This window comes from Cryptomeria japonica, chromosome 7, assembly GCF_030272615.1.
Source record: "Cryptomeria japonica chromosome 7, Sugi_1.0, whole genome shotgun sequence".
Classification (NCBI taxonomy): domain Eukaryota; kingdom Viridiplantae; phylum Streptophyta; class Pinopsida; order Cupressales; family Cupressaceae; genus Cryptomeria; species Cryptomeria japonica.
This window is the reverse complement of record NC_081411.1, coordinates 373,245,868-373,272,478: the sequence shown is the minus strand read 5'-3', so window position 1 is coordinate 373,272,478 and position 26,611 is coordinate 373,245,868. Positions and strand designations below refer to the sequence as shown.

General features: G+C 33.9%; 2 protein-coding genes across 2 annotated transcripts; both read right to left on the bottom strand.

The window, feature by feature from the left end:
* Positions 1 to 8,349: 8,349 nt before the first annotated feature.
* Positions 8,350 to 11,053, bottom strand: LOC131069908 (protein DUF642 L-GALACTONO-1,4-LACTONE-RESPONSIVE GENE 2). Its single transcript, XM_058005455.2, has 3 exons — positions 10,690 to 11,053; positions 10,084 to 10,581; positions 8,350 to 9,108 (listed from the first exon to the last, which is right to left on the bottom strand). Exons 1-3 carry the CDS (start codon positions 10,766 to 10,768, stop codon positions 8,591 to 8,593), a joined length of 1,095 nt encoding a protein of 364 aa, XP_057861438.2. The 5' UTR covers positions 10,769 to 11,053; the 3' UTR covers positions 8,350 to 8,590.
* A 12,583-nt stretch (positions 11,054 to 23,636) lies between these two features.
* LOC131069910 (protein DUF642 L-GALACTONO-1,4-LACTONE-RESPONSIVE GENE 2) lies at positions 23,637 to 26,390 on the bottom strand. Its single transcript, XM_058005456.2, has 3 exons — positions 26,138 to 26,390; positions 25,466 to 25,963; positions 23,637 to 24,440 (listed from the first exon to the last, which is right to left on the bottom strand). The coding sequence occupies exons 1-3, from the start codon at positions 26,319 to 26,321 to the stop codon at positions 23,923 to 23,925; spliced, it is 1,200 nt and encodes a 399-aa protein (XP_057861439.2). The 5' UTR covers positions 26,322 to 26,390; the 3' UTR covers positions 23,637 to 23,922.
* Positions 26,391 to 26,611: the final 221 nt, after the last annotated feature.

Here is a 26,611-nt window from a genome sequence, read left to right as displayed (position 1 = left end):
ATATACATTCTTAGTAATCTTCCAGTACTCTTCTCCAATGTATCTCAAATGACACTGCATCTGGATTTTTCAAAGAGTGTATTTTGTTCCATCAAATCTCAGACTATCCTTCTTGAAAGAAAAGGTTGCCATCTCGAAACTCCTCAAGTGATCAAGCTTCTTCTAGATCATCTAGCTCTAATACCAATTGTTGGCGACAATGCATTAAACTGAGAGGGGGGGTGAATCAATTTGCACAAAAACTTTCTACAACTTAAACCACAAATCAGATTTCATAATTAACAGTTAAAACATGAAACAACACCACATCAATAACACACATAGCACCAAGACTTTTGACATGAAAAACCTAGTTAAGGGAAAAACCACAGTGGGAACCTACCCACAATGAGATAATACCGTCTTAGGAGTAAATAAAATATTACAATGGGGAATGCACATGCATGCAGCACACTGCCTAGAGCTCACTGCTCAACCAAGAAGCCCATAAAGGCTACAACCTTTAGGGAAGGCTCATTGCCTTACAGGAAGTCTCATTGACTTATAAAAGCATTCAGACAACAATCTAGATTACATGAACTATGAAAATAACATCTTGATATGCCTAGATACAGTTCTGGTTAAGAACACAGTTTTCTTTGCAACGCTTCTCTTCTATCCTTTACACTTCTGCAAGATCAAATCACTTGTTCGCACATACAACTCGGTCATACACACACTCAAGGATCGCAGACTAACATATTACATGGTTATTACATTTATTTATATAGGAAATCAACTTATATTTCAAGGTCGATTAAACCCTTAATAAAAATTACAAAATAATAACCTCACATGCTACAACAATACATGTGGAACAAAACAATGTCGGATAAGACATAGTTTGGGCCCAAATCAACACTGCAAACACACAACACCTCCAACAATTACGCCTTGATTATCCACAACACGCTACAATCACCAAGAATGTTGCATAACACGAAGAACATCACCCGACAAAGAAAATCTTCAATAACACACACAATAATCAATGCGAACCACCAATACACATAGAAAACGATCTAGAGATATTCACAAGCAACGTGAATTGCACCACACCAACCACAATAACTCAAATTACCATAATTATCATCATCTCACTATCGGAGCTCAAGAACACCATCATAACTAACTGTCAACATGAAAGATTCACTTGTGGAATCCAAATCATGAACCAATTGAACTAAGGACACACATCAATGTCCAGAACACATCCCATACATCTGCTACTAGAGATATAGAGATTCCAGAGCATTTCGGAGCACAAAACAGAATACTGAATATCAACCTTAATATAGGATCTAATAACTCGATCAAAGCATCATGCGGACCACTGAAACTTATGCTAAATTAACTAGAGATACTTATCTCAAAACCCATTAAACTGCAACAGCTCATTTGCAATACACATGCTAAACTAGCTCATTCAACCAAAGTGCAATATTGCAATACATAGAAAAGTATGTTGACATCAATGACAAAACATTGTTCCAACGAACATCTCAACAATATCCAACAGTAAGTACTCGGTGGTTTTAGGGTACGTAGAGCTTGATAGGCAAACATTTGGGAGCAAGGGGGCTTCATGGGGAAAGGGTGAAAATAGGTTTGGAGCAAAAAAAATTTGTCCCTATGCAATTTTTTCATGTGGTTGGTGGTTTAAAATCGATATCATACTTGGGATAATTTATGCAAGCACTATTTCCAAGGACCTTCTATTTGCATATTGTGTTGCAATATTGAAGAGTGTGTTCCTCATCTTTTCTTTTAGTGCTCTTTCTCTAGAGAGATTAGGCATCTGTAGTGGGGAGTTCAGAATCATACCTATTGGCATTCTTTTTCGTTGGATGAGTTTAGGGATTGGTGGGGTAAGCCTCAAGTTAAGTCTTTCTTTCTTCATATGACCTGGTTTCTTGGACTTACTTTCATTATTTGGCATATTTGGTTAGAACATGATTGTCAGACTTTTAAGGATGCAAAAAAATTTTCTCAACAATTGTGGTAGAAAATTATTCACTCTTCAGAAAACTGTCTTAGCAAAGTGTGATCTTTGTTATTCATGTACCTAAGTAAACTTAAGTAAAGTGTAATTATATCCAACATGAATAAATAATCACACATGGGGAAACGAGGAAAACTGTGGAGTTCACACCTGATTCATTTATCATTAGAGACTTGGATACTATAGCTATAATTGCGACTAGGGTGGTGGATCATGCATCTCAATTGTACTCTTTTTCACATTTTGGTCCTATTGATGAGGTTGATTCTTCCTATGTTGATGATTCCAATTTTAAGGAGAACTTTGGATACTTGAACTTGGGGATTCTCAAATGTGACCCTGTTCTTGAGCCTTGCATACCATCTCCTTCTATTGATATCACATCACCTATTGCACCCAATGATGTAGATAATGCGACAATTTTGCCTTCTTCTGATTCAGTGCAGCAGGATATATCTTGTCTTCCAGCTTCAGTTGATTGGGATGACTACTTGACAAACATTGCAGGTTTGTTCATGGAGTCCTACATTGTAGATTTGGGAGACATCATTGATGATATTCATCTTCTCTTTGATGAAGATGATCCTTCTTTGATTGTTGTGAGGGAACACTCTGACCCTCTTGTGCATTATCTACATGATCATTCTTTAGAGGTTGACATGATTGTGGATACTTTTGTACAACAGTTAGAGGAGGTCTCTTTATCTTTAGAGGAGACATGTGAGTCTTTGGGGCTTGTTCTACATTCATCTCCACTAGATCTTGGAGTGCCTTTTTCAATAGTGTGGGGCTATTCACCACCTTTGGAGGGGGTAACTTTCAACATCGACATGGGGACACTTGAGCAGTTTTCAGAGATTCCATTCATCGTGATTTTTTTCCTACATATTCCCTTCGTGATTGGGGAGACTTCATGGATACACCTTTGGTTTTGTTTCTTCCTAAGGGGAGGAATGTTGTTCGACATTCACAGATCAGTTTTTTCATTCAGCTTCGAGCTTCTACCATTGGTGCAAATTCTACATTGAGGGGGGCTACTTGGTCTCTCTTCTTCTCTCATATGGGGGGGACTTTTTCTGCACATGGGGTTTTGTCCTTCTCATACTTCTTTGAGAGTTACTTTGTATATAGTTTTCATCTCTCTTTTGGGGGAAGGTTTTTTTCCATTGGGTTTTTCTCTCTTTCCCCTCTTTATGAGAGATTGCATTGGTTTGCACGTATTTACATTTGTACATGGGTACCTAACATGGCCTAGTAGTCGGGACCCATTTTGCATTGGTTAGTTACGTTGTAGACTTAAGTGCATTCCCCTAAGTTGCACTTAAGTGGGGGTGGTGATGTAATTATTTATTCATGTTGGATATAATTACACTTTACTTAAGTTTACTTAGGTACATGCAAATCATATTAGTTTGCATATGAGACACTTAGGGAGATGTGCTACATTGGGAGTGTGTATGTAGGAGAATTTCCACCGTTGATGGTGAGATCTTGTTGTTACTTATCATATCCACTTATTGTGGAGTGATAATTCCACCTTCGGTGGGTGATCCACCTCATGTGGAATATTCTACTATTTCTCCTACCTGCCCCTACCTACCCTTGCATCTCATTGAGCCACATGTCATCATTATGTGCTCTCTTGTCTCGTAGCTTTGCCTTTATAAGTAGGCTCATCTACATTGTATGTAATGATTGATGATCCAGTTGATCAATATTTTCTCTTGATATAATACAATTTATTCCTATCAATATTTTCTCTTGATATAATACAATTTATTCCTATCATCTATTGAGTCTCTCTATTGTACTTTTCATTGAGCTCTTGATCTTGGAAAAAGCTCACAATCCTAGTGATGTGGATAATTTTAGAAGGTTCAACTTCTTTGGTTAGGGGGTTGGCACTCCTTGTGGTGTGGATTATAAGCAAGTTAAAGGGAACAAATGCAAAAATTCAATGAGGAAGATTGATTAGGTGGGTTGATGGCTTCCTCAAGTAATTTTGAAGATAAATATTGATGGATCTTCTAGGGGGAATCTTGGACATGCTGGTATTAGTGCCATTGGTCATGATAGTTTTGGTGCTATTCAGTTTTCTTTTCCATTTATAAGGGGTTTGATACAAGGACACCCTTGCCATTTTGTATGCTACGGAGAGAGGTTAAGTTCTTGGTTGGAAAAGGATTTTTTGTGAATTTCATTCTCAAGTGGTGGTAAATTTGTTGAGTGCTCAATGGCTGGATGGTGTTAATTGGCACTTAGCTATGGTTGTTCACCAAATTTTAAGATTGAGCAAATCTTTTGAGCCTATTACCTTTTCTCATATGCATAGGAAGTGGAATAGAGTTGCAGATTGTTTGGCCAAATAGGCTTCTAATTGGATGCATAGTTGAAATATTGTGAATATGAGATATTTGCCTATGGTTTTTTCTAGCATGTTGGAGCAGTTAGTTATTGCAGATATGAATGCGTAACTCTTTGTTTTTGTTGGGTTATTGGCCTTTCTTGCTTTGTAATTTTCTATTTGTTTAATAAATTTTTACCCCTTATGTAAGCAAAAAATTATCTCTCATGTATTTTACATAGATTTTTCTAAAGATAGGTATACTAGTTTTTTTTTAAACAATATTTTTATATTTAAATTATATATTGAAATAAAATATATTTATAAAAAATAAAAAATTAAAAGTTGTATAAATAATTTGACATAACTTATTATTGTGAGGTTTGGTAAATCATCAAAAGGAGGCAACAATTAATAAAAAGGTGAAACAATATTTTCAATTAATAACAAATAACTCTTTATAAGAAAGTATCAATGTATAGATTACACAATAGTAGTTCAAATGAATGGATCAAGTTTATAGGTAAATCTTCAACATTGATTCTAAATTTATAATTTGAAATGGTGATCCCATTGACTTATTTTAAACAACGTTTTTTCATCCATCATTGATTGTTTTTTAGATCTGCGGTATAAAATAGAATTTAATCAACATAACAAAAAGATACATTTAACAAAACAAATAGCTCACCATTATTTTTTTGTTCAAATCAAATACGTGTATGTTTGTTAGAAATCTATTTTCTTAATAACTATTAGTTAACCTCTTGATTTGTCCGTTGTGTAGATGAGAGCTCGTCACACACTATGAGAGAGGTTGTAAGGGGGCTTGCCCTATAAAGAGCTAAGCTTTGGATCTAGGACGCATCTATTCTGGCTCCAAAACGGTAGTACGGATTGACTAACACTGTCATGAATCGTTTTATTTAATAATGTGCAATTTAAAGATATAATGTGATTTTGAAATTTAAAATAGATTAGATCATTCATAATCTAGTATGAGGAAATATAGTATGCTTTTTACTCCTGCAATTGATATAAAATTTGACATTTAATATTCTTTTGGGTTTGTCAATACTGATAAATTTTTGAGTGCAAGTAATGCAGGATGAGGTGAAGGAGGTCGAAGGTGAGAACATGAATCAGGTAGAATTGCTTTTAACTAAATGACTTCGATGGAAAAGGGAATCTCTCACACACCACATTAGGATTTATAATTTGCATCTTGAAAATATGGATGATTTAAATGACCTTATTTGAGTGTTTGTTCAAATTGAAATGATGAATTTGGAATGAGAAGTAGATTGATTTAAATGTTTATACATGTGCATTAATTGCATGATGTGAGTAGTGTTTGAATTAAATCTAAGTTGTGTGAGTAATTGTGAAATATTATGCTTTATTGTTAAAAGAGATAAAATGTATAAACGATTCAAAAATGAATATTGACCCTAGGTTTAATGTTCTTTTTAGATATGTATAAATGTATGAAAATTGTACTTATGAGTTTACCTTTGTAAATTGAATAATAGTATAATATATATATGAGAAATTTATTCAATCATATACATATATCATTATCCAATTATCGTGAAATTTGACTTCGTCAAGAATTTTGTCTATACATACGTAATCATTTGAGATTAAAAATATATACGCATTATATATATGCGTGTGTGTGTGTGTGTGTGTGAATTCTAATAATAATTTGATTATGTACTTGTAAACATGTATGTAAATATTGTATATGTATTTTTGAAATTGTATATGTATTTTTGAAATTATATTATGTAATGAAAATCCGATTTATATATTTTATTAAAAAAAGGGGGGGTTTATCAAAGAATTTATTAAACAAAGTTTAATGTTTAATATTAATGAAAAGTCATTTAATATATATATATATATTATTAAACATATTAATAGTAAAAGGTGGCGGGTTAAGGTAGTCGACCGTTTGAGGCCGAAGGAAGAGCCACTCTGGTCAGTTTGTTAGCAGACTCCCTCCACCCACGATAGCCGCTGTCAAAGCAATTACGCAAGCCAGAGCACGATGGAGACTTAAACACTCCCACGACCCCTTTGTGGGTGACTTGGCATGCAACGTGACTCTTCGGTGGATAAGCTGAGAAGTCGACAGATTCCATGTTTGACTGATGCAGCAATCAAGCTCCAACTGAAACAGTTGGAGGTTTTTAACAATAAAAGACTCGAGCTTGCCACAAAACGAGGGTGGTATTTAATTCATAGAACTGCGTGGAGATTATAGTTACAACCACATGACAATAGAAATAGTGGAACAGTAAATAAGACCCAAAGGATAGCAGCAAACATAGCTAAAGATTAGAATAAATAGACGTATAAACACACACATTGGGCATTCTTTCTCACACGAGATTAGAAGAGCGATAATTTCTTGAAAGGGAAGGTTAGAATAGTTGGATATAGAGAAGAAGAATAGTTGGATAGAGATAAGAATAGTTGGAGAGAGAGAGAGACTTGCGATCAAGGCGTGGAATCATTTGACGAAGAACAACAAGGTCAAAATCTTACAATCCACTCTAAGTTTCCAAGAGGTTAGAATCCTTTGTTTATGTTTTATTTTATTTGTTATATTTAGTATAAAATGTGTAGAAATGGAAGTTTAGATAATAGGTATGTTTGTCCAAATGGGTAGCAATTATTATTATCTTATTTGAAATGCTTTGTAAACCATTGTGGAATAGAAGAAAAGAATTTGGAGAAAAGATGATGTTAATATCGTATTTTGCATAAAAATAATTAGTTCTAATTCTATTTTAAGAATGTGTTTGCATACTTTAGGTTATATATGAGATTAATTTCATACATGTATAACACCTTCTTTTGTATGTACTTTATTTTAGACGAAAGATTGATTTTAAGATTATTGCTTATAAAAGTTTATCGTTTTCCAAAATATGAAAGATTGTCTTCGATAGATATATTAGACAAGTAATGATTAGTAAGCAAAAATGATATCTCTATTTTTGTTTTAAAAGAAAGATTGTATTCTCAATAGAATTTGTGTTTGAGGGAAAAGCTAGGGTTAAGCTTGAGTTAGAAAATTTACCTTTCGGGACGGGTGCCGAATGTGGATGTTTTAGGGAGAATAGTTGTTTTTTCCAACTATTATTTTGCTGTGCATGGCATATACTCGGCCGAGTTATTGTTTGAATTATCTGTAGAAAAATATGGAAATTCCTTATTTATACTCTCTACCACATCCTAATATGATAGCGAATGCTTGTTTCTTAGAATGAAGTAGGAAAAATGAAAATGCATATATTATCTAGGCACGCACCAAATTCCCTTTTGCTTTCGAATTCTTTGGTTAAACCAATTCGTGCAGGGTCGGGTATTCTTGATTGATCAAGAATTCCGGGGAAGCGTAAGCTTCAAGGTTGGGCGGAAAAAGTGCCTGATTCTTGTTCTCGTCTGCGTTCAAAAGACAGAAGGAAGCAACTCAGACTAAAGATCGACAGATGCATCTTCTTGTATATTCTTAAGGCAATTTGGAAGCCTAAGTAGGAAATAAGAACTTCTTAGTATTGGATATTGTATTATTCATGTGCATTATTATGATATATTCGATGTTTGCTTATATCTTGTATAAAATATGCTTAGAGATTGAAATTTTAAGTTTATTTATGAATAAAGAGTAGTTTAGGGTTAGATCCTAGATTGACGTCTTTACAAACACGCGTGTTAGTCCCGCGTTTTACACTGTCGATTTTGCAATAAATGACTGCGATTGACTAATGCGTCGCTATCACGTTGTACGAAAGGTCTATTTTGGAGCCAAAATGGCTTCAGCCTTGGATTACTAGACTAAACTCTCAATTCCTCTCCATTTTAAAAAAAACAAAACAAAACCAAAAAACTAATAATTAACCTTCAAAATAAATGACACCAACATAACTAAAAGTCAGACCAAACATCAATATGATAAATAAAACATTATATTAGAAACATTATCTATTCAATATTCAAGATGCATTATGAAATGCATTTATAAAGCTAATGAATCCATTTGGATATAGGTATAATCTGCTTCTATACAGAAGCAAGAGCAAACATACATATTAAGCATATCTCACACAATTAGCTATATGTTAATACAGGCCTCTTATCTGCCTAGAAGCAGTAGAGTAGATGAGCGAAACAGAGCCATAAGAGTAATGAAGTTAATGAGCAACCAGCTTGACGTCGTCAATGACTGGTCCACACAATGAACTCATATCATCACTCCTCATATGATAATATGTGCTGTAGAACACAAGGCGAGTCCTTGCAGAAATTGCAGTGAATACCATCTGAGCTCTTTTGAAGCCTCCGGTTCCCCTGGATTCATATGGAACTTTCACAGTCTCTTTTGCGGCAAAGGCCTCCACAATCATGGATCCACTGCACGAATTGCTTCCATCCCCAACCACAAAGCTCAGTAAATATGGTTTCCCCACCTGTGTTCTCACGATCTGTGCAATGGAGCTCTCTTTGCCTGCTAGAAGCTCCACAGCCCTTCGTCCCTGCGGAACAGTGTAATGGAAAGCGTCGATGTATTTCACGGCCTTAAGCGAGTCGATCATCCAGCCTGGTAAGGGGGAGTTGTCGTCGTCAATATTGGGAGGCAGCAGAACGCCCATGGAAGAGTTGCGGAAAACCAGAGGCCCCTCTTCAAAATCCCCATTTTTTATCAGATTACCTGCAAAACACCAAATTAATGAGTCAAATTTCCTTATTTAAAAAAAAACTTACTTTGAAATGTTGTACAATCTAAAATTTAAGTCTACATCACAAGATCAACTCAAAGTTTTTGACAGAGAATTGGTGTTTAAGGATTTTTTTTCATTCACAAAGTTCAGACTGTATCATGAGTTTACACAGTTGAAAGTATATTATTGATTGATAGGCATTCATTCCATCAAAGTGGTTCAGGGGATGATTTGGTCTCATCTTTAATATCACTTCAGATGTTATCTGAATAAGAAACATACCATCTTTCAAGGTATTCATTCCATCTTATAAGTTCATACAAAAAAAACTCTTTAGCTGAAAGTTCATGAGAAACATTTATTCTATGATGTAGATAAAGATTGAGGGACATCTATTCTATGATGTAGATAAAGGCCTCTACCCTGCAAAAAGTTTTAACGGAATCACAAAGAACAAAAGAAAAATGAACAAACAGTATTACAGAATTCAGAATTCAGAAAATAGTTTGAATATTCCATTTCATCATTTAGCAATACAAAAACTGGTACAGAAAAGCGAACTATGTCAAAATCCCCCTCCATTCCTTCCTCCCCTCACTCCAAGCCAGAATCCCCAAAAGAAACACTCTAAAAATAGGGAACATGAAAAAAAACAATTAAAAAGAATGAAAAAGGAATATATTTGGGAGGAGCTGATTTAAATAGGTCAATTTTAAAAAAATTCTGTTATTCTATCCAAATGGTCCAAAAGGTCGGAATAATCCAGTCTCATTTCTTATAATAAATCAAAAAACATACCATCATCTTTATCCATTAAAAATATCATCTTTATCCATTAAAAATATCATCTTATATCATACCTCCAAAATTTGATAACATATTAACTTCATAATCAAAATCAAAGCTTTGTAGATTTCAATCCACGCATAATGCTTGAATTCTGGGTTCGAGCTAAAAAAATTTACCCATAACATAGCGGGGTGGAAAGAGCTCCTTGATGGCAATAGCGTCGATGAGGGGCCCGCAGGCGGGATCCTCCTCCACGCCTGGATTGTGCAGAAGGATGTCTACAACGCTCGCAGATGCATGGAAAGCCCAGGCGTAGGAATCCCAACCATTGCTGCTATACAATGTCTGCATTGGCAGCTCCCCTGCCTCAGGCGGAACAGAGACATTTAAGGTCTCCACCTGGGCACAGGTTCGAGCCACGCTAAATGTGAGTGAATACAGAGAACCCTTCTTCACCTCCACTCTCTGGCTCAGCTGCGCCTCATTCCCGAGCCTTGCCGCATGATCACCCTGCGGAACTATGAGCAGCATGTCTCCTTGCTTATACCCAGATGTGATATATTCCACAAAGCCTCTGATCTTCCAGAAGGGCAGCGAATCCGAACCGATGATCTCTGTGCCCTTCAGAGCTGAGGGCTTCGGAGCATTCTCGAAGTTTCCGTTCATCAGCAACCCTGTTCAAAGTACATAATTTATCAGTGACAGTAATGTCTATCAATACAAATCAGAAAAAGTACAGCAAATTTTCAACAGAAGAAGAAATGGGTGTATCAGATGCTTACCATTTCTAATGGGAGCTGCTGAACTGAAGCAGCAGAGGAATACGAGAAAATGAAATACAGAGAAGGGGAGTTTGGACATCTTGATTTGGAGAAGAATCCGATTGGATTTGTTGGATTGGTGTGTCCTTTTGAGCACAGAGAAGGCTTTTTATATACAGTCGGGAGAGGGAGGCAGTGGAATGAGTCCATATCCCACCGATCGTCTCTCGACATTGAAGTGACAGGTGTTCAGCAAGATCCCAATCATCTGCTTTTGATAATCGACCATCTGACTGGTCTACTTTCTTTCAGTCTTTACTGTGACCCATGCATTAAATATGCCCTGGCCATGGCGAAAATAAAAGCTAGCTAAAGTTGTCAGAAAATTCTCTTTTGAAACTTTCAACTGGGGATGTTTTTTACGAGGATGAAGAAGCCCAAATTGATGGGAAGTACTGTCACACTAAATGATAAGACGGAGTCTCTAAATTGAGACGTGTAAGTGACAAGAAAAGGTAGATGCCTCGAGGTAAGTCATGACAAGCTGGAACAAAAATGAAGAGGTAAGCTAATTCTATTGTTTTCCGAGGTAATTTGCATTTTGATAGATGGTGATCAATTTATCAAGATTATTTATAAACTCTTTGTTAATCTGCTGTTGAAATTATCAAAGTCATGCATTCTAGCACAATTTGAGAAGCAAATTAACAAAATTATGTTAGATCGTAATGTTCTAATGATCAATTGTCTCACAATATTCTAGGGTTAACTAGTCTATAAGAAAGTTGTTTAAGAGACTCAAGAAGATGGTAAGAAAGTTTATTGTGAGCATAATAGAAATTAACGATTCAAGAATTATTGGAATTTTACAAGAGTTATTCTTAAGAAAAACTTAATCAATTGGAAGGTCACAAACATTGACCTTGGTCTTGAAAGTGTAATGTGCCCATCTTGAAAGTGTGCATCGAATCAACTATTGTTTGCACAAGAGGCTTCATTGTTCTACATAAAGCCAAGCTTACAAGAATGCCTTTGTGATCTTCCCCTACCCATATTGTGAATATGGACAACACCATCTTAGCATAATTATACATCAGTTTTGATATATCAGCCATGTTTCATATGCATTACAAAACATCAAGACATGAGAGAACAATTATATTGAAGTGGAAATGTGTGGGAAAAAGTTGTATTCGCTTGTTGTTTCTTTTTAATAGATTGGGTAAGAGAGATTGAAAATTGAAATTCAAAGTTAAATTATCATAGTGACTGTCACTATGGAGCAATGGAAAACAAAATGGAAAATGAAAGGTTGAGAGGGCCCTATTCTGTCACATAAGCAATCAAATCTTAATACTTGTGCTCTTTAAGCCCCGTCATGATAGAGTATGATTATGATTCACAAAATTTAACTATCGTGGACTTCTTAAAACATACATATCGAGATGATCTATTATTAGGTTATCAGACATATTTGTTATGGTTTTATGACTTAAATATAGCTCATTTTCCCGTCTTTGTTGAACTATGTTTTGTTGTTTGGGATTCTTAGTTTACTTTCGAGACCATGTTATATAATATAAATCACTATGTTTCATAAGTATCATGGATGGGGAACCAAGGGCCCAAATGTGGAGACGACAAGGAGATGATGATGCAAATATGTATAGTACTTTATAAATAGTTATAAAAATGTACATGAAATAAAATTTGAAACTTTGAATGCTAAAACATATATCATTGAACAAACATATTACATTCAAAATCCAAATATAATTGACTAATAGATAAATGCCTCAAAGCATCATTCATCCACAAAGTTTGTGTCAAACCCCTCATCATTAAATCTATCAGACTCCACAAGGTCAACCTCCTCCAAATCTATAGCAATCAATCATGTTTATGTTAGATCTTCATCAACCTATGTTGGCTCCTTTGGCTCTACATTCTATTGTTTTGTTGAGTCCTTTTATATGTAATCATGTTGCAATCAATGAGATGCAAGGTGCCATGTACAACTACAAGATTCTTTACCCTCCTAAAGATAAGTCAATCTCTTTTAACATAGTGGATGAAACTATAAGTAAACTAATTCCTCCTAGCCGTAAAAGAGCTAAGAACTTGAGACAATAGACAAATAGCTAGCGTGGTTAGGCCTATATAGAATCCACCATAATATTAGATCCTTTTGTGTTACAATCTCTCTATCCATCTTCAATTGTTATGGGTATTTAGTGACAAATTTTGTCCATGTAGAACAAATAATACTAGATTGTGTACAATCATAGATCTTTTGAATATTTTTCATGAACCATATCATGTATGCAAAATGTGGAAGCATAGAAAAGTAATGAGGACTGTTTGAAAAAATGCCTCAAAGAAATGTGGTCTCTCAATCCCCCACTTTACCAAGTAGCATCCTATATAGTGTAACTCTACAAAGATTTTGTACATACTACTTTGAGTTCAATGCATAAGCAACCAGGTGCAAGAAAGTGTTTAACTTCTATCAATGAGAAATGATTGGTTCAATATGCTCATTATACAATTGCAATGCAAAGTATTTCTCTCATAGAATATATTTCATTAGCCAAGCATATTATCAATGCACTTATACACCTCTTTGAGGCTACATGTATTTGTATCCCCATATATGGTAGTTTTAAAGATTGAAATAATGATAGCAACAATGTATCTTGAGAATTGTGTTAGCCCAAAAAGTGTTGATGCCAGTGAATTCACCTTGCTCCACTACTGTTACTTAAAATTGGGCCATCAATTCCATGTTGTTGTTGTTGTTGTTGTGATTATTAGTTGCAATGCCTCTTGCAACTCAAGTAGTTTCTCTAAGAGAATGAAGTATGATACGTATCTAGTCTCTATAGCCTTCAAAGAAGGCCTTGAAGAGTGCATGTGAAGTATGGTTGCAAATAAATATCTACGCATCTCTAGTATCATTAACTACCTATTTGATCAATCTATTTTTTCCATATCCTTGAGTACATTATTCATCAAATACACACAAAGAGTAGTCCACCAAATATGTACATGTTAAATGTTGCCTCAATCATTTTCTCTACAACATTGTATAGATATGTTGCATTTGCCAGTACTTGCACTCAATTCTTTGGTCCAAACTCCTCAATAACATCTCTAAGGATTTGGAACTAAAAAAATTAAACATCCTTGTGATGCCCTAAGTAATCCATAGCCCTAATGAAGGGCCTTATGTGCATGTGACCATAATATTGATGAATGGATGATGGATGATATCCATCCACCCATCTATGATTATGCTAGACATGTCTAGTAGCAACCCATGTATCCTCCATTTTCTCCACTAGGTTAATCCTGGAATAGTTCTTATCCTAGATTTGTTCTTTGATTTTGTTTTCCTTGGTAGCAAATTTATTATTTTGTAAACAGATTCTTTATAATAAGGAAAGTGAGCCACATAGAATGGACTATCATTGGTAAAGAAGAATTTGTTAATGAAATCTACAACTGTATTTACAATATCACGAGTGATCATTCTATGTTTCTCCTCATGCTTTATTATCATTAAACTTGATAAAAAAAATAGAAATAAAATGAACTAAAAGTTTTGGATTTTAGATAGTCCTACTTGTAAAAGTAAAACTTCTTGATGATATACTTTCGATATGATCCTCTCCTTACTTTAAGCTTTTCTATAAATTGCATGTCAAATGTCTCATTTCTCCATTATAAAGAAGGGAAAGATAAAAGTTTGTGGGTTTAAATGGAAGATCATGGTGGAGAGCATGCCATTCACAACAATAAAGCAATAGTTACCAAAATTAGAAAGTTAGGATTCAGCTTTATCTTTCTAGCTTAACAAGAGCGAACTCTTATACTTATTTTGGAATATGACTGAACCCTCCCTCCATTCACAGCATGTTAGGAGGGCAATAAAGTTAAAGAAACAAAACAAGAAACTACCAAGAAGTATTCAAAGGCAAAGGCTGAAGGAATGCCATTCGCCAATAATTCATTGTACCATGCGACATTTCTTTAAGTTGTTTAAAGATAACGTGGCTTGGATTTGATTAATGAAGAAACAAAAATATGGCGGATCGCTTGGAACTTCACGTGGGGAGTCGGAAAGGAAAGAGATGTTTTGTTCAGAATGTCATATGCCTTAAAACTCGCTGATCCATGGAATAATAATAATAATGCAAACTGTAAATGCAGACAAATCCTCTGCCACCGCCATGTATATGTACGTAAGACTCACTGTAACCAAAAAAGCGACGCCCATGACTGTAGGATTTCCAACAAGTGTCAATGGATGCGGGTATACAGGAGGATTTATGCACCTACCAATCCTTATCGTATTGGATTTCAATCGGTAGGTCCTGCATTGTGTTGAGTCAGATTCACTTATTTTATAAGATAAATTTAGTTCGGAGTTTAGTTTAATAAGAAAGTGTATTGGTAGTTATATTAGATTTGGATGATTTCTTTTTGTTGTTTTTATATGGACTTAATTATTATAGCTATTGTTCTGGGTTTTGGGTAGTAACAAGTGGAATCTATTATGATGTGATGGTCAAAAATGGTCATTTCAAAGTGTTTCCTGGTACCTAGTTAAAGATGTCCCACGTGCAGTACAAACACCTCAAAAATGGTCAATACTAGTGGTTGCGTGCTATGGGTATTAATAAAGTTGCACAACTCTTATCAAAGTAGACAAATTCTAACTATTGGGGGTACAAGTGGGCAACTATTGGGGGTACAAGTGAAATTTATTAATGGGCTTTTAGTTATCATTGTTTGGGTTTCTTTAAAGTTAGTAATTCGGGATTTGGGTAAGCAAGGAGTGAAAGATAATTGGAATATGGGTGGTAATTGGTGCTCTTCCCCTAGTGAAGTTGAATGATTCATAATGAATTTGTTGAAGGTTGTTTCAAACAGATGAGTTTTGAATGAGATTATTTCAAATGTCTTTAACTAGGTCGATGATTGATATTGTTTTGGATCTATTTTAATTCATAGTAATACCTTCAATGAATTGTAAGAACAATAAAAAATCCCGCTTTTTGACCCTTGTGTGCATAATGGACCTCACAACGTGTGTCATTACTACCCAAAATCCAAAGCAATAGCTATAAACTGTTAATTCGCATACAAAGAATTAAAAAAAAATTCAAAATTTGATGTGTCGTTTAAGATCTGTGGATATATGAAATAAGATACAACAACTATTGATACACTTCCCCTATTGATATCATTTTGAATATATTTTGATTCATATATACAACTATAAGAACAATAAAAAATTCTTACACAAACTTTGACAAAATAATGTCAGTTTCAGAAACCCCACATCAAAAAGATACAAAATTTAATATTTGATTAACCAATCATGAACTTTTCCACCCAACACACTTGGATGACTCTGGACCACATTGCAATGGCCCTTCCAAAGCTTTTTGAAAGTTCTAGTGAAAAGTACTGAGGAAGATCTAAGTGATTTTAATGCATGGTCAGCTCAAGATAGGGACGTGGATATTAGACAACTAATTTGGGTCAAGTCCTTTCACAATTTCACAACATGGGTAGTTAAAACATTCTTTTATTTTCTAGGAATAAATCTATCCTCATCCTCTACCGACAAAAGGCAAGAGATTTCTTATGCGAAAGTATAAGGTTTCCGATACATTGCACATGAGATATGGTGGGACTCTTTGTCTTCATTGGTCAGATGTTTTTATTATAACGGGTCTTGTCTATCAAATCTCATTCAATTGGGCTTATCTATATCTCCCTACAATTTTAATAGTTTGGTCATCTTTATATGTCACCAAATAGATTACAAGGATTGAGTTGTTATATCTCACTACAATTTTAATAGTTTGGTTATCTTTATATGTCACCAAATACATTATAAGGATTGAGTTGTCATATGACATTTTTAATATTTTTATTTCGTAATTATTCTAGAGTAAACTGGTGAATTGAAGTAAGAAAAAGTGTATAAAAGTATAAATTAAAGTGTAATTATGTATGAAAAGGATTTTCAAAAATAGTATAAATTGGAGTTACTAGAAGTATAATCATGAATCAAGTTTTACATAATTTTATCACATTCATCATCAACATTATGATGGAAACAGACACAATATTAATAGAATATGGCATGGATATTCTATTATCCAATTTACTCAAGCCACATATAGCATTTGCTTTTGACATAGATAAAAGCCGACACCCTTTATTCATTCTACATTTCACAAGTTCCTACAATTGTTGTCCTATATGTGTATATTGTTCTTTCTAATGGTTCACTAAGCATTCCAAATATTTTCCTTAATACTCAATGAATCGTGCTAATATCCACACACAAGAAGTGTGAATTATTATGTTAGTCAACTATTACCATTGTTTTCATTATTCACCAAGAATTCTTAGATTCTTCTTCAAACTAAAAATTACACAAAGGAAATGTTGTATATTTATTTCACCGAACTTTATACCAATTCATTCAAAGTAATTTTGAATCACACAAATGGTTAATATAGCTCAATTTACTAAGAAGTTTGTTTGTTTTGACATATAAGATTTATTCTATTGATCATGTTGTATGTTATGTTTCTTTTAGTGTCTGTCATTAGTAATTGTCAGGTTATTAAAATTGGGTAGACTTATTGAAGTGTTTAAGGACATTAAGTTAACAAAACATGAAAAAAAAAATTGAAACATACATTGTTATGCTAAAAAGGTTGAATACACAATGACAACATGAAGTTTTAAAATGTCCAGACATAAATTTCATTCAAGGATAAGAATAAGAATGAATATAAAATAAAATAAAAATATAATCATATATTAATAAAATGATAATTTATTTTAGTTTTGTAAAGAGTTAAATAGAAATATCAATAATAATATTATGAAATAATAATAATGATAATAATTTGGTCTTAATAATTTTCTCTTTTGTAAATATTTTAATAAAAATATTAAAAGATATAAAAAACATTAAAATATAATAATATAATGATATATAAATAATTTAATATTAATTCTAATATAATAATAAAATATATTTTAAAGGGTATTATGGACAAATAAAATAGCTAATTTCGTAATGATATATTTTAGTGTATTTTACATGATTTTTTTTTCTAAATTTATAAGAATGTTAGTTCTATACACATTGTAAAATACTTTGAAAAGTTTGTTCTAAAAGCACTGATAAACAACTAGTGCTATATTAGAAAAATTATGATTGTTGTTATTTTATGCATATGAGGTATTAGACTCATGTGGCCTTCATATTGATGTCAAGGATTTATAAAAAAATATTTGAAGATCCAGTTACTAATGGATAGTGAAATATAGCTTTCCTTTTATTGAATTGCAATACTATTCATAGATATATTAATTTGTTATGAGTAAAAATAAGTATAAAAAATTGTATTAATATAATTTCAAGGCTAAAGCCTTCATCCTACACTAGATAGTCTATCAACTCTTGATTATGTAGTCATGTTGCTTCCAAAAGTGTGTAGTTTGTAACAAAATATTAAATATACTACATGTAAATTATTTTATCATATATTAGTAGTAATCTTAAAATTAAAACGTGATGACGAACAAGTGGATGTTGGACCTTCATCATTAGCACCTATTAATGGTAGTGATTGTATGTCAATTTTCACTCAAGTAAGTTCAAATGATGTGGTGTTGATAAAAAATTAGAGAGGCCATTTTGGAGGGACCCCACATCCACTTATACTTGTCTAGAAAAAAACATCCATAGACTCCACGAACTCTAAGAAGTACTTTATCATAGTTTCAACAAATTTTCTTTGTTATGGTTCTTAAGAGACCTAGCTAGAATCTTGTAGCCTACAAGGATCAACACATTTGAAGAATGAAATGGGGACTTCCATAGCATTCAACTACCCACCCCAATGTATTAGCATAATCGATTAGCTCTATGAAGCATAGAATGAACAGTAAGGCTCCTAGCACCTTTACACTACCCTCAAATGACACATTTTGCAAGAATTTGTTCAATCTTTGCCATGAAAAAAATGTGGAGTTGACAAACACTAAGAGATTTTATCTTGAAGGGACTCAACTATAAGACTAGACAAAACATATGTAGGCTACACAAACTCCAACAAATAGTATATCATATTTTGGCAATTTTATCCTCTTAGGGCTTTTAAGAGACCTAGCTAAAACTATGTAGAATGGAGGAATCAAAACACTTGGAGAACTAAGGGTGAAAGAAAGAAGTTAGGTCCACATATAGGGGAAGCATTGGACAAAAATAAATCCCGGCAAGAATGGGTACATGTTTCATAAAAAATAGGTCTCCATTTAGGTTTGGGATCTCGAACCAAAATTTATACCCATGAGAAACGAGTTTGATTTTCAAAATGCATATCCATTTTATTTTTTCAAACAAGTATATCTTTCTAGTTGAATAATATTATTTCTCCTTTTTAGAATCGATACAAATTTTGGAGTGGGTACATGTTTCATAAAATTTGAAATTTTAAACCCATGCCTTTGCTTTTTTTTTTAAACTCAACCTATAACCCTAGACTTCCAAGTACAATGCCATGAAAACTACAAGAGAAAAAGTGACTTTGCCAATATGGTTAGCGACTTTTTTTTTCAGTTTTTTTATGAAATTAAAACCCATTATAGATGATGATGTCTAGTTTTTAGATATACATTTTTTTATGATTGTTTTTTTTTCTATTTTTTAATTAATTTTTGAGGAAACTAGTCCATAAACTTGAAATGTCAAAATTTTTTATTTTTTTAATAACTTTAATCTTTTAAGTTTCTTGTAAAAAAAATCACATGACATTGATCTAAAAAAAAATCTTTACACAATGAAAAAATTCAAAAAATGATTAATTTAGATCAAATAATGGTAGTCGTACACAAGAGATTTTCAAAAATAGAACTTAGGCCAATAAACAATTAGTAAAAAAAATAGTTGAAAAAAATAATTAAAAAACATCTTCGTCAATTTTTAGTATAACACACATCTTTTCCCAAAAGGAAATAGAAAAATATATTTTTTTAGGTCAAACTATGATGATCATATAGGTGCATGCTATGGTCCTTAAAAAGTGACTTTTAAAACGTGATTTTTTACATGTCTATTAAAAATTGATTTGTATCATCTAAGTATTAATAAATTACATATTTTTGTAAACTAGATTCAAAATATTGTATTTCATAATAATGGACTTTTTAAAGATTCTATGTGTAAGTGCTTCAATATTTTTATCCAATTATGACAAATTTTAAAAATCAAGAAAAATACTTCCACATTCAAACCTTTTTGTGGACCCAAATTCTTGCACGTATCCCAAAATAGGGCTTCCCTAGCATTCACCCACCTACCTTAATATGTTAACAAATTTGGTTTGGCCCCACGAGTCTTATAACAAAAAGTAAGGCTCTTGGTGCATTTACAATGCTATCAAATGATGTTTATTATAAGAATGTGGTTGGTCTTTGTCAAGGTCAAATAATGTGGAGTTGATGAAAATAGAGAGAGATTATTTTGATGGAGGGATCCCACATCCACCTATAGGTTTAGATAGAACATTTTAAGGCCCCACAAACTCTAAGAATTACCATGTCATATTTTGACAATTTTTCTCTTAGGCCTCTTAAGAGACATAGTTGAAACCTTACAGCCTAGAAGGATTGACACACCTATGGAATGAAATGGGGCCTCCTCCAACATTCATCCACTAGCACTAAATCTTTAGCATAATTATTTTGTCTCCATGAAGTGTATAAAAAGGTAAGGCTCTTAGCACCTTACACTACTATCAACTGACGCTTCTTGTATGAATTCATTTTATCTTTGCCACATTCAAATAGTGTGTAGTTGATAAAAATTGAGAGATTTTATTATGGAGGGAACCCACATCCACATGTAGATCTAGATATTTAATTAAATAAATAATAAATATTAAATAAAATAATATTTAATTAATTAATTATAAACCTTATATCCCAAATTAGTTAGCCCTACCTAGTTATTTGATTTAGGCTAATTAACCTTCATTGCTATTTTTCCTAATATTTAATTCCATCTTACCTTCAACCTTTGACCATTTTATATAAAATTTAACATCAATTTTATTAAATTTAAGATTGAACTATATAAACCCTAGATGTGAAATTAATTGTAGATTTCTATTTAGCCATGTATAAATTTACACTTTGATTTAGTTTTTTTTTTTTTTTTTAATTATTACATTTCTATTATGTTTTCTCTACTGCATTCTATGGCTACTAATGTGAAAGATGTTGCTAAAGCAAAGAAGAAAAATAAGGATTATACTATTCTCCATCAAGGCCTTATCCTTCGCTTGTATAATTTCTACTTGGCTCTTTGCCCTCCCTGCACGATTACTGTCCAAAATGTGCCTGAAAGCCAATCCCTGCCCATGGCCACTGCTAATCAAGAAAAAATACCCTACTCTTTTGCTCGAACTTGGCTCCTTCAGCAAGAAATGCAAAAATCATGCCTACCACTCGGAGGACTCAAAACCCTTTGAGCCTAAGAAGGTGAAAATTCAACAAATTGACTTTGATGTGGAGATCACTGATGAAGCTAACACTCCCCGTCGCTCTATGAGACTGGCGTCCAAACCCCCTGAAAAAGATAAACCCTTAAAGGACCCCTCCTCATCCCATGACACGGGTGATTCTGAGAATGCGGGTGATGATACCAACCCCTCCGGCAAAGTGGCCCCGTGCCACTCCACCTCAGTCCCTCATCTTGAAAGCTCTACCCATGTCTCTGAAAGTCATAACAACTCTGTGAACCTGGTTGTTTTTTATATTAAAAGCAGTTGAAAGTGGAGGTTTTGTTTCATAATGTGCAGGAAATCACTAGCATGATGGAGGCAATGGAAAACAAGTTGTAGGACGTCGCCAGGTTTGCTTTGAACGTGATGCGTTGCTTGGGCAACCACTCTGTGAACCCGGTTGTTGACCCCAAGTCTCAGGCCAATTCTTCGTCCCCTACCCTTAGGATTGAGAAAATGGTTATTGTGGAGGAAACTAGCAGTATCAAGGAGGAAGCGGACGACAAGCTGTTGGAATTGGAAAAGAAAGTGGATGCCCTAAATGAGAAAATGCAAGAAATTGTCAGCAGAGCGGATTTCACTGAAAAAAGGCTTCATGAGGTCACCAGGTTCGTGCCGAAAGTCATGCACAGCTCTGCGACCACCCTTTGTCTTTTGCAGGAGAACACCCAAAAAGGAAAACGGAAGGAGGAAGAGGACTACAAAGACTTATTTAAATTTCTCACCAAAGAACGGGCTAGGAGGCTCCTGCCCAAGATCAGTCATGGCAAAAAGAAATAAGGATGTTTACTACTTGGTGGTTTTTTGAGTTTTTGGATGACCTCGGTGGCCTTAGTGTTTTTAGTTATGATTATAACCTTTGCTAGTTAATCTCGAACTTGGTTATCTTTAGCCCTGCGTGGCATATCTTACTGTTTACTATGACTTTGTTAAACTCTGTTAATATGATTAGTATGTTTAAGGTTTTTGATAGAAGAAAGTTTTAGGAAGGTGTGACTTTGTTGTTTTTGTGCTAACAATAATATGACTGTATCTCGATCTGCTTTTAATATCAAAAACATCAAACATATAAATTAAAATTATAAGAATAATAGATTTCTTTGAGAATTAAAAGTGAACCAAAAAGCTTAGAATAGTGAAAATTTCATTACTAAGAGACAGCGGTAGAATATGTTACAGAAAAACTTTGAAGATTGATTTTTAACTCAAATAAATTGTATCATAACTTTTTTTTAATAGTAAAAAGTCAAAGAATATCCTCTATTTTCAATGCAGAGATGCAGAGAATCATTCAATTCATGGGAGGATAGGTATTCGTCGTTTTCTGCTGTTCATTCTCTATTCGACACTATGAAAAGTTGTTAGTTTAGTGTATGTGTATGTGTAATTCTTGTGGTTGTTTTGTTTATACTGGCAGTTGAATGTTTTGTGTAACTTTTAAATTGTATTCTTTATTACTGTACAACGCCTGAATCTTTGTTATTTACAGTTTTCTTGACTACATTTTTTATATAATTTTTTACTTTGATCAACAAAAGAAACATTGAAATTTCATTATTACTAATAGTTTTTGTTTTAATTCTGGTCAGTTTCTTGTTTTTTATAAAGGATTTTTTTTAATAAAAAGATTATAGTAGTTCAGTACATTAATCTGGACACAGTAATTCAAATGTTATAGTCATTAGTTTTCAATGATGCCACGGACATCATTTCAACAATTGGTTATAGTTAAAAATATTAGATTTCCATTATTCAATAATATTGAAAGTATGTAGTTCTCGAATTTGATTTGCATTAATGTTTCAGATCACATTGGTCGTTTAGACTTCCCATCATTCTGATGATAGATTGTTGATAGATTGTGGAGTGTGATCTAATACATTAATATAACATAAAATTTAAATCACATTAGTCACTTAGACATGTAGTTCTTAAATTTGATTTGCATTAATGTTTCAGATCACATTGGTCGCTTAGACTTCCCATCATTCTGATGATAGATTGTTGATAGATTGTGGAGTGTGATCCAATACATTAATATAACATAAAATTTAGACAGTTACTCAAAAACTACATGTATTCATTAAATTATGATAGAAATTGCTAATGAAAAATCAAACACAGTCAAATCCAAATATCATCAATCTATTCCATCATAGACTCTGGAAGCTTCATGAATTTAATAAATGTATTCAACTAATGACAATATTAAAAATATAACTAAATGAAAACTTCATATAAAAGTCATATTTTTTTAAAATGTAGATTGAATCAAGGAAAACAGATAAAACTGTGATTGATTAAAAACCAAGATAACAAAGCATTCAATCACAAAACAGTGAGCTTCACAGCTGGGAAACAATGGAAATAAATGAAGTACTCTTTATATATTGGCATCCATCTTAATCACCATGTGAGAAACAGTATTGTGCAGGCTGAGAATGAAATGACAGGCCATTGGACTCACTGACAACTACAGAACTGTTCAACTAATGAATCTTCTTGCATAAGTTAGGTCTGACTGGCAGCATTATGTATTAAACAGATATAATCTAGAAACCTATGCTACAAAATACATTCTTGATCTCAATCGATTCAGTTGGTGTGCACTTTCGTCATATAGATATCAGGTTGCTTTACAGGCAGTAAATCAACGAGCATGCAACTTTACACTGTCTACCACTGGCCCACACAGTGAACTGGAGTCATCACTCCTCATGTGATAATATGTGCTGAAGAATGCCACAGCAGTGCGGGCAGAAACAGCTTTGAAGGCGAGATGGGCTTTCTTAAGGCCTCCTGTGCCCTTGGATTCATATGGCACTTTCACAGTCTCTTGTGCTGCAAAGGCCTCCACGATCATGGACCCATTGCAGGAATTGCTTCCATCTCCTACTGTGAAGCTCAGAACATAAGCCTTCCCCACCTCTGTTCTCACAATCTGTGCAATGGAGCTCTCTTTGCCTGCCAGGAGCTCCACTGCTCTTCTCCCATGTGGTACTGCGTAGTGCAGAGCATCAATATATTTGACAGATTTAAGAGAGTCTATCATCCATCCAGGTAAGGCCGAGTTCCGATCATCTACATTGGGAGGCAGCAGAACTCCAAAGGAAGAGTTGCGGAATACCAGAGGCCCCTCCTCAAAACCCCCATTCTTTATCAAATTACCTGCAATACACCACAGAAATCAGAAAAAATTACTTACACACTTCTCTCTACATGTTGACTGCTGGAGAGCTGGTAATGGTGAAGTGTGATGGTTAATTTGTGTCAATGTGATCTTGCCATCGAGAATCAAATCTCTTTTTTGGGGGGTGTTTATGTTAGGCGTTCATCCAGTTCATAGCTTTAATTAAAAGCATTTTTTTTTTTAAAACTATAACTTGTTGAGATTGAAAAGTCATCAGATTTTCACAATCTATTTTCTTTGTTGCTGTGATTTCTAGATTAAATTGCTGAGTATTTTTTAACATCTTTGATTTCTAGATTAAATTGTGAGTGTTTTTTAACATATTTTTTTACTGAAAAATCTCTTGCAATAGAATTCAAAACAACAACAGAGTATTTTAGATATTTATATCTTCATTTTCACAAATATTTTGAAACCTCACACAATCAAAATCAGAAAAATAGGGATAAAATATTTTGAAACTTCACACAATCAAAATCAAAAAAGTAGGGATAAAATATTAAAATATTTTTATTATTTTTCATAAATATTTTGATTATTGTGCATAGCTTATGATAAAAACTACCTTAAGTTTATTTCCTGCACAAGAAAACAGAATCATTATCCATCATTAAAAAGAACAGAGAGCCAAGACAAGAGAAGATGCTCTGTTCTTCTTTTTAATGATGGTGAATGATTCTGTTATCCTCTTACCGTCTTCTTCCTGAAGATAATCTTCTCTTACCTTGCTATTTTCTTCTTGATAATGGAAAATGGTTCTGTTCTTCTCTTTCTTACTCTTGCTCTCTTCTTTTTATGAATCATATAATTTAAACACAATTGTAAAAAATTAACTCACAGCTATTACCCAAAACTGAAATCACATGGTCTACAACAAAATTTCGAATCGAACACCATCACCATCTATCAATATCAGTAACAGGGAAATTGACCCATCATCAATAACAGTAAAATAAACCCATCATCAGTAAACCCATTATCAAAAACATGAAAACTTGCATACCCCATGTATAGCGAGGTGGGAAGAGCTCCTTAATGGAGACTGCGTCAACAAGGGGGCCACAGGCAGGATCCTCCACCACGCCAGGATTGTGCAGGATGATATCCACCACATTGTAAGCTGGTCGAAAAGCCCAGGCGTAGGAATCCCACCCACTACTACTATATATCGTCTGCATCGGCAGCTCCCCTGCCTCTGGCGGAACAGAGACATTTAATGTCTCCACCTGGGCACAGGTTCGAGCCACGCTAAATGTCAGTGAGTAAAGAGAACCCTTCTTCACCTCCACCCTCTGGCTCAGCTGCGCCTCGTTCCCCAGGCGTGCAGCGTGTGCTCCCTGAGGGACTACTACCAACATATCACCTTGGTGATGCCCACTTTTTATATATTCCACCAAGCCCTTAATGCGCCAGAAGGGCAGCGAGTTCGAACCTATGATCTGTGTCCCATTCATCGAGGATGGCTTTGGACCATACTCGAAGTTCCCATTCATCAGCAAACCTGTTCATCATATTAAAAAAACAGAAACCAAACTCCAAATAAAAACCAGAAACTGAACAAACCCATATAAAGTACAAAACTGAAAATCACATAAAACACAGAAACTGAAGTCTGGAACTAAAACCCAGAAACCGAACTTCAAATCAAAACAACGCTGGACAAAGATAAACTTGCCATTCTTTACAGGAGTAGCAGCACTGTTACAACAAAGAAACATCACGCCATAAAGAAGACAAAACATATATTTCAACATCTTCGAGAACTGCAGTGATAACTTTAAACAAATGCACTGAAGTAAATGAATAAAGCTTGGGTTTTTAAATGGCTGGACTGGGCTTTTATATAGTTTCTCATCCATTGCAAAAGCAAATCGAATAAACGAGGAATAAGAGAACCAAGGGAGGAACGCTTTCCAACCGAACAGCACGGCCTAGAAATTGATGGTCTATGACCTGTTCTTGCAAATTTTTGTCCCGTTGTACTGTACAAAAATTTGAGTACAAACAATAACATTATAGTGAAGGACCCGTGTGTGTGCCGTTGTGTGGTGTAACAGTTTGAAATGATAAATGTGAAGTTTAAATACCTAACGTTAAAATTTATTTAAATTCCTATTTGTTTAAGTATGGAATATAAAAAATATAAAAA

What these genes read in the sequence shown, in the direction of transcription:
- LOC131069908 (XM_058005455.2), bottom strand. Translation starts at nt 10,768, where the DNA reads ATGTCCAAACTCCCCTTCTCTGTATTTCATTTTCTCGTATTCCTCTGC. An exon ending in AGCAGCTCCCATTAGAAATG is followed by an intron (nt 10,582 to 10,689) that starts GTAAGCATCTGA and finishes TACTTTGAACAG; the next exon opens with GGTTGCTGATGAACGGAAAC. An exon ending in TCCACCCCGCTATGTTATGG is followed by an intron (nt 9,109 to 10,083) that starts GTAAATTTTTTT and finishes GGTGTTTTGCAG; the next exon opens with GTAATCTGATAAAAAATGGG.
- LOC131069910 (XM_058005456.2), bottom strand. Translation starts at nt 26,321, where the DNA reads ATGGATGAGAAACTATATAAAAGCCCAGTCCAGCCATTTAAAAACCCA. An exon ending in TGCTACTCCTGTAAAGAATG is followed by an intron (nt 25,964 to 26,137) that starts GCAAGTTTATCT and finishes TATGATGAACAG; the next exon opens with GTTTGCTGATGAATGGGAAC. An exon ending in CCCACCTCGCTATACATGGG is followed by an intron (nt 24,441 to 25,465) that starts GTATGCAAGTTT and finishes GGTGTATTGCAG; the next exon opens with GTAATTTGATAAAGAATGGG.